General features: G+C 42.7%; 1 protein-coding gene across 1 annotated transcript in view; it reads left to right on the top strand.

Moving 5' to 3' along the window:
* RHOJ (ras homolog family member J) overlaps positions 1-19,565 on the top strand; it is an 82,624-nt gene that overhangs the window by 39,750 nt on the left and 23,309 nt on the right. Inside the window, exon 2 of the mRNA XM_036434627.2 lies at positions 16,921-16,979. Coding sequence (XP_036290520.1) covers positions 16,921-16,979 — 59 coding nt within the window. The remainder of the gene's footprint in view (positions 1-16,920; positions 16,980-19,565) is intronic.

Genomic DNA, 19,565 nt, shown 5'->3' with positions numbered 1-19,565 from the left:
ATGTCTAACTGCCAGTTTAGGCCCAACCCCACAAGAATTGGTTGAATCCCTGGATGCAGAGACTTAACTACAGAGTCAACAATTATAGGCAGATTTTCAAATGTGTGGGGATCAGGGCCTAAAACCCTTCCATTGTTCAAGGGTCAGCTGTACATGTAGGTCTTAGATACTATTTTAAATCATTTTTTTAGTATTTACTCTCACTGGTTCAGATCACTGCCCACTTCTCGCCTATCTCTGCTTCCCCCCAGCTATTTCTGCTTTTACGTGTGGCAGCACTTATTGATGGGCTACTCTCTTCTCACTCTTCCTGGGGTCATATATCTAAGACAACTCGTTACAAATGCAGTACCTCATGGAGAACCAGAAGACCTGACCCTCAGACCAAAGTCTAAAACAGAAAACTTTTTGCTGACCTCTCAAGGATCAGCCAATGTGATGACTTTATTTATTTATATTTTTAAGCAAAACTAGATTTGTCTGAAGAGCTATGGTTAGTGTTCATTTATTCTCACTAGTTTTGTTTGTTTGTTTTTACTGAAACGTATTTGGCAGGTGTGCTTTGCTATCTTTCTCTCTGTTCCTTGGCTGGGAAGTCAGATTTGGAAGCAGAGTCTGCAGCTCTCACAATATTCCCCACAGTCCTCCCGGCAGCATGGCGGTGTGAGTGATGATGGAGCCCCTTCCTGGAAGAGGTTAGGGTCAAGGGCTTGGGCTGCTCCCCTTGGCCCCTAAAATTGGCGCCCTTAATGGCTGCTTTTGTCCCTTAAGACTGAATCAGTGTCATCTCAACTGGTAGTGCTGGGAACTAGCCAGACTCCATCACTGTCTGTCTTAGAGTGTGACCAAGCCATGGACTCAATAGCTTTCTTTGTTTTCTAGAATTGATCACTTTCAATTCTGCAATTGTATCCTTGGCATCCATGCCTGAAAGTATCTCCAGGACCTCCTGCTGTTATTCCTGAGTGCTAGGAAAGCTGCAAGTCTCCACAAACTCCTTCCCTTCCCCAATCCTCCCCACCCCAGCCTGCCAGCTGCTCCTGGGATCCCAGTTAGAGATGTAGCAGTTTGGCATGATCCTCTAAAATGAATATCCTCCCTGGGGGTGGGGGTCATCTAAAGCTATCCATTCATTCAGCAAGTATCCGTTGAATGTACATTATTTTCAAGATAAGATGCTGGGCCTTAGAGGTTTGTCTTTGTGTGTATGGAGTTCACAGTTAATCATTTGCAGAACCTCGGTGTGTAGTGAACTGGAAAGAAGATAGATTTTGATAAGGGAGAAAAGGAAAGGAGACTAATCACAGTACCAGAGAGGAGAAATTGGGGTGAAGGGAGCTTGCCTAAGAAGATAAACTAGTCTGACTTCACCATGTCCACCAGGCCGTTAGGAGGCAGGCAGACAAGCAGTAGGTGCTTCCTGAGGTCCAGAAGCACATTTTTGTAAATTAGGTCACAGAACTCCAAAAAGATACTCAGAAATCCCTACATAGAAAGAAACACATTAGTTTTTATTATGCTCCAAGCTGCTGAGTACAACCTACTGAAATATTGAAATAAATGACTGGGAAAATCAGCCCTTTTTATGGTCTCATTTGCCCAAATTGCTTGCCTCCCTCCTTTACTCATGCTCTCACATTTTGAGGTCGATTTCCCCTCAGCGATGACCCAGGGGAGTGAGGCAACATTTTCCGGGCCTCAAAATTACTTGTTTATAATTTTGTCGGTTTACAGTCCTCTTTTTTTGGCCCAAGTCCCTTCCCAGCCTCAAACCTCCACCGCGGGAAGCGGTAGCCCTCTCTGCAGGCTTCCTGAGAGCAGATGCCTTGGGCTTGGACCCCTTCATTTCTGAAGACCAGTGAGTGGGCAGGTGAGAGCCAGTACACCTGCTACTGCTCAGAGTCTGTTCCTCCTGCACTGCTTTGGTGGAGTAAGTGGAGTAGACAGCACTTCTGTCAACCACCTGAGGGGCTCAAAGAGCCACATGTAAAGTCCCCGGTGGGGGGTGTGCAGGAGGCAGCTGGTCGGTGTTTCTCTCTCATTGATGTTTCTGGCTCTCTGTCCCTCTCCCTTCCTCTCTGTAAAAAAAATCAATAAAATATATTTTTAAAAGAAGGAGGAGGAGGAGGAGGAGGAGGAAGAGGAGGAGGAATGAGAGCCTTATCACTTATGTGTGGCCTGCAGATCAGTAGCTGAGCTGAGACACCACCCAGAAGTTTATTAGAAATGTACTAGCAGATTCTCAAGCCCCACTCAGACCAACTGAGTCAGCATCGGCACTTCAACAAGATCCACCCTACCCGTCATCCTTACCCACCATCCCTACTCACCATCCTCATGGTTCAAATGCACCTTCTAATGGCAGCAGGGGATAAAAACAGCTCCAGCCCTGCTTTCTCCTGTCTCCCACTCAGTTGAAGGGCCACTACTCCATGTGCTATCTTTTCTGTCTCTATGTTGGAACCACATTTCTCGGTGGCTGAAGAAGTGCCTCTTGCACTGGCTTCAATAAGGATGCCTCCTCCATCATGAACAGAAGGGTGGTCTGTGTCGTTGTTGAACAAGGCATTTGAAAATCATCTTCACACCTTATTCATCAGCTTCATGCTAACACACCTCATCCCTGCGTCCCTTACCTACCACACTATACATCAACTGGCACTGGCATCAGTTCTCACCTAAAAAGCCGTGACTAAACATATCCTTTTATTTGTTAAATCCATTTGTTAAACGCCTATAGTGGGCCAAACAATGTGCTAGACACTTGTCCTCTAGCTGAGAGCCTGGAGGTCAGACTGTGCAGTCCTAACACACAGCCCTTGTATTCGTCAGGGTTCTCCAGAGAAACAGAATCAATAGGATATGAATATATATAGGCAGAGACTTTTATTAAAAGGAATTGGCTCACATGATTATCGATACTAGTAGGTCCAAATCTGCAGTGTGGCTGTGTCAGCAGATTCAAGGCCCAGGAAAGTTGATGGTACCAATGGAGTCCTAAAGCAATCTAGTGGAGAATTCATTGTTACTCTTAGGAAGGTCAGTGGTTGTTTTTTTTTTTTGGTTTTTTTTTTCTTCCTTGTTCCAGGCCTTAAGATAATTGGATGAGGCCCACCCATATTATGGAGGGACATCTGCTGTACTCTACTGATTAAAATTTTAATCTCATTCCAAAACATTCTCACAGAAATTCCCAAAATAATGTTTGACCAAATATCTAGATACCCCATAGCCAAGCCAAGTTGACACATAAAATGAACTATCACAGCCTTATTAGAAATTCATGATAGGAAGGGGAGGGAGAGGCACCAGCATCACAAGGTGGGTCACCAGAATACAGTGAAGGTTATAGACATGTTGGTGCATCCTTCCTCCTAGGCCAAGAGTTAGGTCTTCTGCAACATCCTTCATCTACCATTTTCCATTTACCAACGCCCTCAATGGAGGCTAGGGATCAGGAGCATATAATTCCATGCAGAAAAGAATAAGCTAGACAGAAACAATGAGCATTTCTTTATCACCTAGTCCCAGGCATCCCTAATAGCTATTCCTGAAAGAGCTGAGCCCAGGACCAGGCCCAATCACTCTTCCTGCCACAGCCAGTTCAAACCAAGACTTTAATATTCCTTCAGAACAGGTTTGGTTTTCCCTTTGGAGAGTGTCACTCTGGATAGATAGGAGACTCAGTGGAATCCCTTTTTTTTTTTTTTTTTTTTTTTTTTTTTCATTAGCTGGAAAATGGAGCTTTAGAAAGCTTAGAAACTTGACCCAACTGAAAAGAAGTAAGAAATGGTGCACCTTGAAAATTTTTTCAGGTTTTTTCACTGCGCAGAATATAGTCAAACACTGCTGCAGTTAAATATTTTATCCTTTGTTCTCCCTGCGTGCTCTGCAATAATAATCTGCTTTGTGTTGATATTTACTGCTGTGTTGCTGACAATTACCTAAAAGAGAAGGTGGGGTGCTTCACTGAACTGGAAAAAGTTTAGCTAAATCAGAAAGCAGCTCTAATTAATACATTGCAGACCAGTAGTTTTATTGCTAGCTTTACCCAGTGGCCAGATAAGTTTCTATTGAACAAGTACAAAAAACATTTTATATAAACGTTAAAGGCACACTTTAAAATTAAATATCCATTGCATTTTGAAGTTATTTATTAGATGTTCTTAGAAGCTAATATTTTTTTAAAGAATCCCCGTGATTGGCCACAAGCCTTAAAACGCAAGAATTCTTGTGATCCATCTGCAATGTGTTAAGCAAATTTATATATATATATGTATGTATGTATATCTTGCTGGTGCCAAAAGCACACATGTGTTTCAATCTGTCATTGTCAATTGTGAATTTGATTGACACTTCTATTATAGAGAAAGGGTGAATAGTGGAATTAAAATATTTCTTCTAGTTAATTTCCTTTCAATGTGCATGAATCCGTACACTGGGCCACTAGTTAAATTATAAATGCCTACAATCCTTCCCTTCCCTCAAACCCTCCCGCTTCTGATGAGAAGAGAAAGTGTCTTTGGCTACTCAGCTTCCCTCTCTTCCAAAGCCCAAAAGAAGAGCACCAGTCACGTCCTAGTCTTTCTCAGGTTGGCAAAAAGAGAACTAAAATATTTACAGAAGGTATGCTGGGTCAAGGCTGAACTAGTCTATGAAAAATACTGAGAAGTTGATGTCTTGCTCTTGCTCTTAATGTCAGAATGGTTTTAAGGACTTTGGGTTGTTAGTGTTGTGTCCTTGAATGTGAAGCTATATTGAGACCATACCATATGGGTCCCCACTTATCTATTATATTTTTTAAATCTTTGAAAATGCACAGAAACTCTACTAGGTTAATTGTACCTCACTTAGAACCTAACAGAAAAAAACATCAGCAAAATAAAGAATAAGAATTCAAAGCCGCTGAAACCGGTTTGGCTCAATGGATAGAGTGTCGGCCTGCAGACTGAAAGGTCCCAGGTTCGATTCCGGTCAAGGGCATGTACCTTGGTTGTGGGCACATCCCCAGTAGGGGGTGTGCAAGAGGCAGCTGATCGATGATTCTCTCTCATCGATGTTTCTAACTCTCTATCCCTCTCTCTTCCTCTCTGTAAAAAAAAAAAAAAAAAAAAAAAAAAAATCATTAAAGTATATTTTTAAAAAAATTAAAATAAAAAAGAATTCAAAGCTTCATATTACTAATTCATTGACCCAGTTGACCCCAAGTGCCAAGCACTTCATGAGGCCTCCTAGCTTTGAATAATACTTAACATAGATTCTAATGGTAGCCAACACTTCACTGGCTCTCCTTAATAGGACTGGCTAGCCATGAACCTTATATTGCTGATAAGCATCAAGAATTAAACTTTTATTTTTAGATGTTTGGGGGGGGGGAAACAATTGTTGGGAAAATATGTGAAAATGGACATAGAAGTGGTAGCTGTTACCTTATATAAACTTTGAGAAAATAAATAAAGTTATGAGATGGGCTCCCAAATATTCATTGCAGAAAGAATCCAAGAACTGTTTTATCTCAAACTGTCATACATACATCCTTCTTGAATCATAATTAACCAGAAAACATTAAAAAGTAAAAAATATATATAGTTACAGAAAAGAACACCTATTTTGATTAGGGATATTAGACTAAAATAAGTGAAACAAAAAGAAAAAAAAACTCACAAATACATAAAATGCTAGGATCCTGAGTAACTATCAGGAAGACAAGTAAGTATAATCTAAAATAACCACCATGCACAACTAGAAACAATCTCATCACATTCTCCAAATTAATCTTATAATACTGTGGAAAAGAAGTTATTGAGAGCAAAAACACACACTCCAAATATTCACTTGACTAGTTCATCTTGCTAGGCCCAGACATTGTCAATAAAGGGCTATTTAGAAGCAATTTACTGCTGTTGTCTTTACAGCTCATATACTTCTTTCAGTTTGCAGTGGATGTGTTTTTGGCAGATTCTAGCAACTTCAAATGCACAATATTTCTTTGGTACCTAGTAAAGCATTAGTGGTTCATCATAATTCTCTGAAAAAGATAAGCTGCTTTGCAATTTATAGTTTATAAATCTGCACTGCAGCAGGCCTGTTCATCACATGTTCTACTCATAAAAACACAAGGTTGGCCCTACAGGCTAACGTAAATCTAGACAAGTCTAAGACAAAGTCAGAGAGGACCAAGAATAAATGGTAGAAGTTAAGTAATGGGAGACAATTTAACTTAAATGTGATGACATTTAATCATATCTGTATATAACAGTAATAACAACAACATAACCTTTTTCTGATTTACATATACAATGTAGAATCTTATCTCCTACTAGCTAGCATTATATCCTCAATACTTTGCCACATTCCTCAATATTCTTTAAAAAGTACATAGCCCAGCCAGCATGGCTTAGTGATTGAATGTCAATTTATAAAACAGGAGATTACAATTGGATTCCTGGGCAGGGCACATGCCTGGGTTGCAGGCTCAATCCCCAGTGTGGGGGGTGCAGGAGGCAGCCAATCAATGATTCTCCCTTATCATTGATATTTCTATCTCTCTTTCCCTCTCCTTTCTTCTCTGAAATCAGTAAAAATGTTTTTAAAAGTTACATAGTAAGTTTCCCCATAACTGATGAGGACCAGTCACCAACTCTTGAAAATCTAGGTTGTGTCCAGCTGTCAGTTATAATAAACAGTTGATGAACTGCCTTTACACATATATTGTTGTACTTACGCTTGTATGATTATTACTGGGAGCACATTGCAGAAATCGGCTTGCTGAGTCAAAGACAGACCCTCGTTTAGGCCTTCGATCTATCCCGCCAAACAATTTGCCAGAACACTTGAACCAATGTACGTTTCCTGCGGCAGTATGTGAGTGCCGCTTCACCAGCACTGGCTATCCCTCACTGTCTTTGTCAATTTGACAGGCCAGAGATTTCATCTTGTTTAATTTGAATTTTTTTTACTCCATTATTTATTGGCCCTTTGTTTATTTATAAGTTGTCTTTATGCTTTATTTGCTTCTGAATTATTATCTTTATTGACTAGTAAGCATGCTTATGTATCAAATATAATCACTCTGTCATGTTCCCAAACTCAAAAATCCTATCAGACTTACTTTAAACTTATTAATTGAGGAGCTGTAACATTCTTTACAACACAGAGCTTCCCACCCAAGACCTTGAGCTGTTTCCCCATCTGTCTTCCTTTATGTATCTCAACCAAGTGCCTCTTGTGCTGTTTCTCATAAAGGTCTTGCACATTACCAGACATATTACAGCGTTTGTTGTTGTCGTGAAAATAATACTTTCCATCATTTTTTCTAACTAGTTTTAGCTGGTACCTGATAGAATTTTTATGAGCCTAATAATTCTTTAAGAACTCTTGGTAGGAACACATTATTCCGCTTTTATAAACACGTGGTATTTGAATTTCCTCTATGATTATTCCTAGACAAGAAGGGGAGAGAGTTGCTACAAACAGACTGCCTGCTTTTGTACTGTGAGACAGATATAATCAGAAAAATAATCTTTCTGAAGGAGTTTATAAATTTTAAGTTTTTTCCTTCATGTTGCTTCATCTATTATTCACAAAACCTGTCTAAAGTGGATGGGATACTATAGAGTAATTGAGTTGTTAGTCTCAGAATTTTAATGATGATGAAACTGAGGTTCAGATCTCGCCTGGAGAATCTGATAAAAATGCAGACTCTTGGCCCCTACCCCATACCTATTTCCTCTGAATCTTAGGGGTAGGGTGTGCAACCCCGGGAATCTGTGTTTTTAACTCGCTCCCCTGGTGGCTGCTATGGTGCATGTAAGATCACCAAGTCAAAGTGGAGGCTAAAACCTGAAGTTCCTGCCTCTAATTTAGGTATTTATCCTACCATCCCTCAATGGCAGCTGGATTTTTGTGAGTTCCTAGCTATATATGAACATGACTAAAGGAGCTTGCACTTTTTTTAAGATTTTTTTTTCAGGGGATCCTGCAAAAAGTATGCTCTGGTTTGCAGACCACAAGCTTCCACACGCAGGCTTCATTTATAATGCAGTCACTTCTTCCCAAAGTCTCAATGAAAAGATAGCTCCCTGTACCCTGTGGCTGCCGCCAGGAAGCCTAACTACTATAACTTGCCATCACAGTGACCCTCAAGACACCTTGGCAGTAGCCCTGCCCCTAGCCCTGCTTCACTGTCTTGGAGTTGGCAGCCCTGTAGCTGGTGAAAGTTGCCTGGAAAAGTGGGAAAGTGCCCCAAGCACAGAGGCCATTCAGGACAGCCACGTTTCCATGGCATCCCCTCACAACAAGCAGGCCAGCATCAGGGTAGGATGTCATCGGTGGTGACTCCATCCTGCCCCTTAGTGTCCAGGAACACTCATGGTGACCCGTTAGGAAATGCCAAAGATTAATCTAGAGAAAACAGAGGCCTCAGAGAAAACCTCCAGTTTGGTTGGCGTTTAATGCACTGTCAGTCTCTCAACCCCTATTTATGGAGCTACGTGCCCGGCCCATTCTAGATGCTGGAACATGAGAATAAATAAGACACAGCACTTTATGGCCCCGTGGGCAAGCAAGCATGGAAGAGGGGCTTAAGGTGTTAGGCGGGCATCAAAGAGGAGTTATGGAAGTGAGTTTTTCAGGTTATGGGAGTTTTCTAGGCTGACAAGGATAGGGAAAGCATTCTAGAATTTCTTTTCCCAAGAACATGGGACAGCTTAAGCAAAGGCATCATGAGTATGACAGACTGCAATCACTCTGGATTGTAGGACAGGAAAAAAATAAGAGAGATCTGGAAATGTAAACCAGAAGCCAGGTTACAAAGATTGCGTACACTCTTGAAGGTATCTGAGTTGTGTCTTAGAGACGACAGAGCCACAACTGTGGGGCTGGTGGCAGTGAGGGAAAAGCAGCACAGAAGATGGAGTCTGGGGAACGAATGTAGACCGGGAGCCCTCTGTAATGAGGGTGAGGGGCTGCAGTGAGATAGTTAGAGATGGGAAAGAGAAGTTAGGTTCTGGAGATATTTAGCAAGCAGAATTGGCAGGGTATGGAGACCAAGTGAATGTTGAGGAGGGGTGAGGCCAAGCCTCTGAAATTCCAGGATGTGGATGTCATGGAATCATGGCTCTGTCTTGGGTTTGGCCCCATCCCCAGTCAATTCCAAGTCCTCCCCTTCTCCTTTCCCCACACTTCTCCCTCCTGCCCTTCCATCATCGAACAAGTGCTGGCAAGGAAAGATCTTTCCTGAACAGCCTCCCACACCCAGAACCAGTGCAACTTCATTCCAGCAACCTCTGTTCCCAAGTGTTGTTAAGAAGCCATGTGCTCCGTATGCCACCTTACATTTGTGTAAGCTTTGGTGAACAAAATTTTCATATTCATTATTTCCTTTGTTCCTCAGTAAATTCCATTCTGCCAGGAAAAAAAAAAAAAAAAATGGAGACATAGGAAAGCTGTGGCTTGCTCAAGGCCCCAGAGTTATTTCACAATAAGCTGAGGGCTCCAACCAGTTCTTAAATTCCGGGTGGTTACAATTTGGAATAACTACAAACCAAATGCCCTGTCGCAACAGGCTTACCTAACAGATCAAAGAAACATGACCAGGGAGGGAGATGTGTGGCAGACGCATTACCCTGTTCACAGGGACTCCCATTACTGCAGGATGGATACCCAAGCCTCACAAAAGCAAGCCCTCAACTCAGAGTCCGAACAGATTTTCAGGAAGCCTATGAGATTTTCTCCTCAGTCTTTGTTCTATAGAAACATGTCAAACAAGACTTCCCTGAGCCACAAGCAACTTTTATTTCACACACAACACACACACACACACACACACACACACACACACACACAGGCTGCTGCTCAGAAAACAAGAAGCATTCTTAGCAAATAAGGGAAAAGAGCAGGCTGAGGTGAGCCATGCTGATGAGTAAGAAGGGTTTCAAGCCACATTAAGACCACGTATGTGGGATGGATGTGACCTCACCAGGAAGGAATTCGCCACCATTCCTGTTTATGAAAATGTATTGTTTATTTCTAGTTTCATGCTGGTTCCTAACTTATTTTAACTTGAGGGGTCTCTCATCCCAGAGGCCTCTTATAAAATGGTTCCTTATAAAATGTGCATGCATATTTGCAAGGTTTAAGCCAGGTCACAAACACACACAAGCTGCCCCTAGAGTGGACACTGGAGCCAGGTGAGTCAGTCCCAGACAAGATCTTCTAGGAAGGAAGCAGAGCAGCAGATGAGGATCAGTACAAGAGGGATGGGTTGGGGGAAGGGGGAGGTGAGTGGATGCTGCTGAAGAGAGCCAATCAGTAAGTATGATGAGGTTCAGGATTGTGAGTTTCCATTTAAACTCCCCATTTCTTGCCACACCCTAGACACAGACAAGCTGCTGTGATGATTACCCCCTGACTTCTGAATGACGTATAAAGAGTTTTATGCACTTTTAGGGTAAACATGATTTGTTCATTTTCAGGTGAGAGGGAGACATACAGAGTTGCCCAACATCTCCCCAAATGAGTAGCAAAGTAGGGACCTGAATTCAGGCATGGAGAAAATTTATCTGAAACTTGGATATAAGACCAAGAGCATGCAATTGTCCTTCTAATGTCCGATGTCCTGCTGGGGCAGTGTTTAACTCCCTCCCCCAATAAGTAACAATCTAGGGCAATATACCTTCATTTGATTCTACTATTAACTAAAAGCTTAGACTTCCTGTAGCTGCATGCTAACTTGTAAATCTTGTTGGGTACAGATGCCAATAGTTACTGTTTAGTATAAAAGAAAACACAAAAGGCTATCTTTTCCACAGGACAATAACCAGCTTTTTATTGAATGTAGTCATCATATTCCAACATTTTGCTTTTTAAGAACCCATCGATGCCTGCTTCCTCAAAATGCCCTTTGAATAAGATTTACTATCTTACTGGTCCTCTCATTATTGAGTTAATAAATCTTCGACATACCCTCATCCTGTATATTCCATGAGAGTCACATTTTAACTTTCTTAAAATTCTATTTCTCGCAATGTCTATAATCTAGTGTTTCTTCCTCCAAAATAGCACTTTTACGGTACTACATCCACACACCTCATCAGGCCTGCCTCATTCTGCCTGCCAAATAGAATACACTCGACATGAGTGATGCAGTCAGCTGGCTCTATGTTGGGAATAGAAGGGCGCTTCGAGGCTTCCTCCAAACTGGCCTGACATTTCCAGCCTTCGAGTTTTCAGGGTTCATCATATATTCACAATATTGATTTCAAAAGCCCATTCTTGGCAGCTGAGAAGGCCAGCCCTCCAGGCAGCAAGGAAGGGGCTTTGAGCCAGTTTCCTATTGCTGCTGATGGGCTAGGCAGGTTGGCTGGGCTGGTTTACAAATGACCAACACGTCCTTATCTTGCAAATGACATGCGGTTTTGTGAGGTGGCCGACATGCTGAGGAGAGTAAATTCTCTCTGGGTGAAAGAAATCAAAGCCTGAGCTTAGGTTTCACTCCAACTCACAGAAGCCACTTCAATCTGCACAGAGGAGAAACACAAGAGAAGCAAAAGGTTTACAAAGAAGGCCTTCATTTCACATCCTTAACGGGTCACTGACAACTTTTCCCACTTTGTGGAGAGAACTGTCGGAGCATGTCACGTGACCCACTCTCTTGAAATCCTCTCCAAACTCGGAAACAGCGCTAATAGTCTGAGAAGAGAAGGTTGCCTGGGATTTTTTAAGCTTGACCACTGTCTGCCAGGCAGATTTGCTGGCTGCAGGCACTTCCCAGCAGTTAGTGCTTTGCCGGGAGCCTCAAGCTGCAGGTCTGCACAGCTGGAAGGACTCTCCTCTGCCTGAGTTGCCCCCTGGTGCTCCATTTCCGTGTTCAGCGTCTACTACACCTGCCAGGGTGTGTGCTACAAATTGTGTGAGACATGGGGTATGGGAATCCTGTCCGCGGGGGTCTTCCTGTCCAGCGGGAGACATAAGACAAAGATCTAAATAGCTACCCTTTAGGATAGAAAGTGACGGGTAATTCACAAATATCAAGACCCTACTATGTGCCGGTTAATGTGCACTGGGCATACAGTGGAGAGCAAGACAGACTTGTCCTTAGAAGAGGTTTAATAAGCATTTGCTGGCGGAGAGAAAAGAACAGTTGTTCATCACCCGCTACGAATGGGCCAGGCTGTGTGCCAGGCATTTTCTCACTGAATTTCCTTCTCACAAGTCCTCACCTTGGTAGGCCTCGGTGTCCCCATTTTTAACAAATAAGGACACGGAGATGTTAGGTTACTTTCCCAAGGCCACGCAGACAGCGAATAGCAAAGGTGGGATTATAATGAGACCCACCTGGCTTCAAAGATCCTGCCCTTTCGACCTCACTGCATTTACTGTTAGCATTTTAGGGCACAGCTGCCTGCTGTGCTACTGTGGCTGATTCACTTCCAAACGAAGGGGCCTCAGAGGACGCTGCAGCCTGTTGGCAACAGTAAGGCCTCCACTGCTGGTCCGAGATAAGGGCTCACAAAGCCATTTGGACAACCCACATCTGTGATTAACGCTCGGATCTGTCTCCAGCTGTCCCTAGATGTTCTCTAGCATCAACTGTGTGATCCACTTATCTCCCTTCCAATAAAATGGGGGAATGGAAGGGCAGAGAAGAGAGAATAAACGTGATTTCCAGAGACAGGGGCACAAGCTCTGCTCCCTTCCTTTCGATTCCTCCAGCAGAGCTGGCCAGGCACACAGAGACAGACACTTCCCAGGCAGAGCTGAAAATCACACCACTCCCACCCCAACATGTCACCCTCCATCTTCCCACCATTTGCCAGAACCCAAGGAAATTGTTTTCATTCCTTCTCTTTCAGTTTCTTGGGGAAGTGAGAGGAGAAAGAGTGAGCACTGGGGGCTTCCATTGATAAACAAAGCCTTCTGGATAAAGGCTACATTCGTGAAACAGCCCCAAGATCGGAAAACTGCGGCTTGTGAGCCACATACAGCTCTTTGGACCCTTGAGTTTTTAATAAAGGCCAGCTTCAGAGTACCCTAATTAAGTTAATAACAATGTACCTACCTATATAGTTTGTTTAAAAAATGTGGCTCTCAAAAGAAATTTCAATCGTTGTACTGCTGACTAATGAGTTTGCCGACCACTGGTCTAGCCTCACCCTGCATGCCCACCTCTTCTGCCCCATCTCCCCAGGCAGCATAGGGAGCTAGGGCGCCACCCCTTGCCCACCCCAGCACACCCTAGTGGCTCCTGCACCGCCCTCATCCCTTCTGCCAATGCACCTTGGGTAACGTGTGACCATCCTGGGGCCTGAGCTCACACACGTCCTCCGGGAAGCCTTCTCTGACCGAGCTTCAGAAGTGCGCATGCGCACACCCAGCAGGGCCCCCTCGGGTGCCCCCACGCCTCACAGCACGCACACGCACGTGTACATACACGCACGCACGCACGCACGCACGCACAGTAATATCTCTCTGCGAGCTCCCACGCCTCCACGCTGCCCTGGCATGGAGTTCACTATGTTGCAGGGTGCCCACGCCTTGCTGGTAACCCCTCCTCTCCAGTTGGACAGTCTTCCTACTCCCAATAATGAGGACCAGGAGCTCAAACACCCTGCAGGCGGGAAGGCCTGAGAGAAAAGAAGGCTCTCCGCCCGCAGCCCACCCTTCCTGGGCTGGCACTGGCCCCAAAGCTGCCAAGGGAAGGAAGAGTAAGGCCTGAGGACAAGCAGACTGGAGGGCATAGTTCTCTGAGAAAGCCAGAGCAGGAGCTTCAGGGCTCCGGTGGCAAAGGTCAGGGCCATTGCTCAGGAATATTTGCGGTTCTCCGTGGAGCCCCGGGATGACTCGGCTACTAGGGCTTGCGCCACAGGAGGCTCTGGGCCTGTGGGTCGTGGCATGGTCCAAGGAGGTCCCTGGAACAGCTGCCCCTGACCTGCATGTTCTGGGCTTGGTAGGGTTAGGAAATTCCTGGAAATGGCTGGCTTTCTTCCCTTTGCTCCTGATCCATGACTAGGTAGTGAATTGGCCACGAAAGAAAGCATTTAATCAGATTTCAGGAACATACAGCTGGACTTAAGCAAAAACATTCAGGAAGAGAAAAACAGAGCAGGACAAAGAGTTCCAGGCCACGCCAACTCACCGTCACTTCCACCACTAGCCTGGCATTTGGAGAGAAGTGAAAATGTTTAAAATCCCTTCTGTCAGTGTTGTCACCAGGGTTGGATGGAGCCAGGTTCACTTTTAAAGTACACATTTAAAAGCTGAGTGGCTGCAGCGATGTTATCAAGCTTAATACATGTTGACCTGTACAGATTTAAAAATAAAATAAAAAATCCCAGTGTTTGTGGAGGCAGTGCTTTTAAACAAGTGCTTTGCGAGAAAGGAGCCACTTAAGAAGTACTTTGGCCGAGACCGGTTTGGCTCAATGGATACAGCGTTGGTTTGGGGACTGAAGGGTCCCGAGTTCGGTTCCGGTCAAGGGCATGTACCTTGGTTGCCGGCATATCCCCAGTGGGGGGTGTGCAGGAGGCAGCTGATCGATGACTCTCTCTCATCGATGTTTCTTTCTATCTCTCTCCCTTCCTCTCTGTACAAAATCAATAAAAATATATTAAAAAAAAAAAAAGAAGTACTTTGCATACATGTAGCCCATCAGCCTGAAAACAAATAAAAGTAAAAGCAGCTACTGAGCAGCAGGCTAGAGAATTTGGCTGGCATATGTTAGAGATAGGGTTTTAACCATTTGCACATCATAAGCATCTATAGATGCAAGCAGTGGACTTTTTAAATTAAATTCAAAATATCGTGGTAGTTAACTGGTTAAAAGGTTGCTACTTCAGCCCTGGCTGGGTAGCTCAGTTGGCTAGGGTGTCATCCCCGATATGCCAAGATTGTGGGTTTGATCCCCAATCAGGACGCATAAAGAAGCTACCAATGCATGCATAACTAGGTAGGACAACAAATAGATCTCTCTCTAGCTCTATCGCCCTCTCTCTCTAAAACCAATAAATAAAAATAAAAGATTGCTAATTCAGTTTCCCTTTCATTTCCTGCATAGCTAATGGAGGCGTCTTTCCATTGTATATGCAGTTTTTAATCAAATAGGAAGAATCACATTCTCCTTTATTATTTTATATCCTTTTTCCAAAGAGAAATCAATTTTTTTTTGAAATCTAAGTTTGCTCTTTCTACTCACCAAGAGAAGTGTATTATGCATTCAATCTGCTCAATCTCAGTTTAGTTTCAAGTTGAGACTTTTTTTCATTGCCAGACATGTACAGACTGGATGGTATCCCTCTATTCTCATTTTTGGGTACAATTGCTTGGCAAAGCAGTAAGCCTACTGGGTAAATCAAACTCTCCACTTTTCACTCTACATACACCTTTAGGTATGCGAAACTGAATCCGTACAACATGTCCTCCTGCAACTAAGGTTCAAAAGTGTAATGAATCAGTTGAGCTAAAGCACAGAATATTCAATTTAAGAAACTTTTTAAAATAAATATGAAGTCCATTTTGTTTATTTGCTTTGCCTTAGAGATTATAAAATATGCAGATGGGTTAATATTCTTTGTTTTGGAGGTTTTGTTAACATTTCAAAGACAGATAAAAACAGATTTCTAACAGAGAGAATGCTTATACAATTCTGTGTCCTGAAAGGTGGCTCAAACAAATGGAATGAAAAAATAACCTAACCAATAAAAAGTTTGGCATTTTTTTCCCTTCAGAAGCTTGATATTCTAGGGCTTAATAAGAATCAATGAGAAGTCTACAGAGTGCCTTTAGGTCATCAATTAATATTCATCTTAATATCATTGTAATTAACCTAGTTATTAATAACAGGAAAAGAGCAAAGGGAAGGCCCAGTTTTATAGGCATGTCATTTGGGCAGCTTTGCCAGGAAGCTACAATTTTACACTTCCAGGGGTCCAGCAAAGGAAGATAGATAAATGCCCGGTAAAGTTGGGATGACATAGGGAGGGTGCTTTCCTGTCAGTCACACCTGGAATAGGTCATTGGCCAGAATGGGTGTGGCCACTGCAAGGGCCAGAAATTCAGAATATGTAATCCCCTGAACAAAGAAATTCTCTCTCTTTGCTCTCTAGGGACTCTTTTGTGGAGCGGGGCAGCAGGGGGGGGGGGGGGGGGGTAATGCTCTCTTGACTCACCTGCATTTGCCCCACACACAATGAACTAATGGACTGAAACTAGACTAATGCTGAACTGGACCCATCTGCAACATGGAAAGGAAACTCTGGGCACTGGTTTTGCTTTTAGCTCTACTAAAACCCCAATTATACTTCTTCCCGGACTCGATTAAGGGAAATGGGACTTTCGAAACCCAGGGATGTAATCCCATGCAAATAAAAATCACTCATCTTCAGCTGAGACCGGTTTGGCTCAATGGATAGAGCATCGGCTTGGGGACTGAAGGGTCCCGGGTTCAATTCCGGTCAAAGGCATGTGCCTTGGTTGCGGGCATATCTCCAGTGGGGGGTGTGCAAGAGGTAGCTGATCGATGACTCTCATCGATGTTTCTAACTCTCTATCTCCCTTCTTCTCTGTACAAAATCAATAAAATATTTTTTTTTAATCACTCATCTTCACATGCAAGTCTCAGAAAACTCTTTTTCTTTAGATATCATAAGGACTCCAACTCTGGCAGTCAATAGGAGAGTGATACCCCAACTTCCCCCAATAACAATCTCATTTGAAAAATCTGGTCTTGGCTCAGCCCATCCACTCTTACTGCAGCCCAAGGTTGTCTTTCATTTGGAAACCATGCTGTCATCTTGGTTTAGAATATACACGGATGAGGCATATGCTTACCCTCGCTGCCCAAAGAGAGGTTGGCATGGAGAAATGTGAAGGCTCCTGATTAAAGCTTGTATTTATGGACTCTCTTTTTCTCTTCTCCCCTAGTTACTGTGACCGTGGGAGACAAGCAACACTTGCTCGGACTGTATGACACGGCAGGACAGGTACATTATTATCTTGTTTTATTTTTATTATATTGGTTCCTTCAATAGATATTACCTCTTCTGATCATTGAGGGCAAATTTATTATCTACCTAAATGACAACCAAAGCTTATTCTTAATATCTTAAAAATATTTATAATTACAAAAAAAAAACTAAGCATTATATGATTCAAGATGTTAATAGGCAAATAATAATTTATTCATTGATTGATGACTAACAATAACCAAAATAATGTATTTGGCCAAGACTCTCAAGTTCTTCCTACTCATATCAATTCCAGATCTAGGATTACTGAGTCAATTTCAAGTTTGAGTTTCACCCATTATATTTTTGCACTATATTCTTTGTCCACCCTTTATTTGAATTGCCTAATGAGCTGTGAAAAGGTTCCAAATAAGATAGGAGATGGTGAGTAAGGGGTAGGAAGAAAACAGAGTAAGTGTTGGGAGAAAGAAAAACCAGAACTAGATGTTTTCCAAAAGTGAATAACTAGAAGTTGACTCTCACGTCTCTAAGATTTTTTAAATATTCTCACTCTGTTAGATATATCTCTTCAAGTCTGGAAAACCTGGCCAACCATCAACTTAAAGCAATGAACTAGAACTCTCAACACTTAATCAGTTAGCACATGCTCCACTTGGTGAAAATGCCGCCTTAACTTTCTTTCAAAACACCCCATACTCCATTATGAAAAGTTTCTAATGTTACAAGTTCACCGGCTGGAGAGGAGGTGGTTAAGCAATGGATAGCTGTGGGCCAATTTCTTTGATAGAGCTTTTGTTACCATATGTCTTGGGTCATTTGTTAAGGTCAAAATCAGTGGGTTGTGTAGTTTTACATCTTAAGTCCTTTCGAGTGAATATCTGACCACGCTCTTTCCCACTGTGAGTTTCCTGGTAATTGTTATTTATAGTTATACATTTGTCTAGGCCTTCCCCGCCCCTTTCTCTCCCCACTCCTCCCAAGTATCTGGTTATATGTCTTTCTGCTCAACTTGAAAGCTCTTTACTAGGAGAGAAAAAAAAAAAAAGTAAATGGAATTTTATTTAGGATTTCTGTAGTCATTTGCAAGGACCACTGTATAAATGTCTGCGGGACATCAAAGGCTAATATTGGGCAGGTCTAAGAAGTGGGGAACCTAGAGAATCTAGCTCCAAACTCAAGATTTCTAAGAGCATCCAGTTTCCCCTCATCAGCAGATGGCTATTTGGGCCATCTACTCTCAGGAAGTGGGAACTCACAGTAATACCAAGACACAGAACTAGAACAGGATACCCCCAGATCCCCAATATGGGAAGATTGGTTCATCTCCTCTGAGCTAAGTACAGGGGCCTCATACTTGGCTACTCCTCCACCAGAAAGCATTCCAGCAAGAAGGGTGTGCAGCTCTTTGGTCTGGAGTTGCCAAACTCAATCACATAATCATTGGGGTATTCCCCTTCATCAGGGACTCACAGTCTTAAAGAAAGAGGAGTTTACACCCTTCTCCCCTATAGTCAGGTTTTATAGATATTAAATCCAGTTTTAAAAGTTCTGTACAGCAAGAATTATGGCCTGACTCTGAAACCTCTGTTTCCCGTGCCTTCTAAAAAGTGTTCTGTGCCCCTCATGCCCTCCCCCTTGTATAGCAGTCCATGCAATTGTTAACTTCTGTGAGTTAATTGTCCCCAGAACAACCTCCCCAGGCCTCTATTTAATTTCAAATTCAATAAAATGGTTTAAAAGCTCATGTGGAGTTAAATTCTTCTTTCCCACTGCTCGGTCCTTTTTAGAAAAACAAAAATTTATACTAGTATAGGAGTTGAAGCTCTAAAGGTAGGGCAAAAATATCTTTAAACACCAAATTGAAGAAAGTAGAATGACCTAAACCTCTGACACAGGGGAAAGTGATGGGCACAGATAAAATATAACAACAAATGGTTTTAGGTATTTCTTCAACTTAACTTTCACTTTAATGTTTTCCAGCAGCTACTTTGAAAGCTCAGAGGTAGACAAAGCTCTGGGGGAACATAAAACACGAGGAAATAGAATCAAAACATGTCTTACATTTTCCTCTAGGCCTCAAATTCTATGGGTAGGAACTTTAAAAGATGTCTCCAAGATTGGTTCAGTTGGTTGGGCATCATCCAGGGCATCACAGGGTGGTGGGATCTGTTTCCAATCAGGGCATTTGCATTTGCAAGGACCTTGGCTATGGGTTTGATCCCAACAGGGGGTGTGCAGGAGGCAACCAATTAATGTCTTCTCTCTCTCTCTCCCTTCCTTTCTTTTGAAAATCCTCAGATGAGAATTAAAAATAAAAAAAAGAGCCAAAACCAGTTTGGCTCAGCAGTAGAGCGTTGGTCTGCTGACTAAAAGGTCCCTGGTTCGATTCCAGTCAAGGGCATGTACCTTGGTTGGGGGCACATCCCCAAGTTGGGGGTGTGCAAGAGGCAGCTGATTGATGATTCTCTCTCATCGATGTTTCTAACTCTCTATCCCTCTCTCTTCTCTGTAAAAAATCAATAAAATATATATTTTTTAAAAAGTTAATAAAAATAAAAAAAGATGACTCTAAGAAAGACTAAAAGAAATAGAGTAATTAAG

This window comes from Pipistrellus kuhlii, unplaced genomic scaffold (assembly GCF_014108245.1).
Source record: "Pipistrellus kuhlii isolate mPipKuh1 unplaced genomic scaffold, mPipKuh1.p scaffold_m20_p_1, whole genome shotgun sequence".
Lineage (NCBI taxonomy): Eukaryota > Metazoa > Chordata > Mammalia > Chiroptera > Vespertilionidae > Pipistrellus > Pipistrellus kuhlii.
Note: the sequence above shows the minus strand (reverse complement) of the source record. Positions and strands in the feature narration are given on the sequence as shown.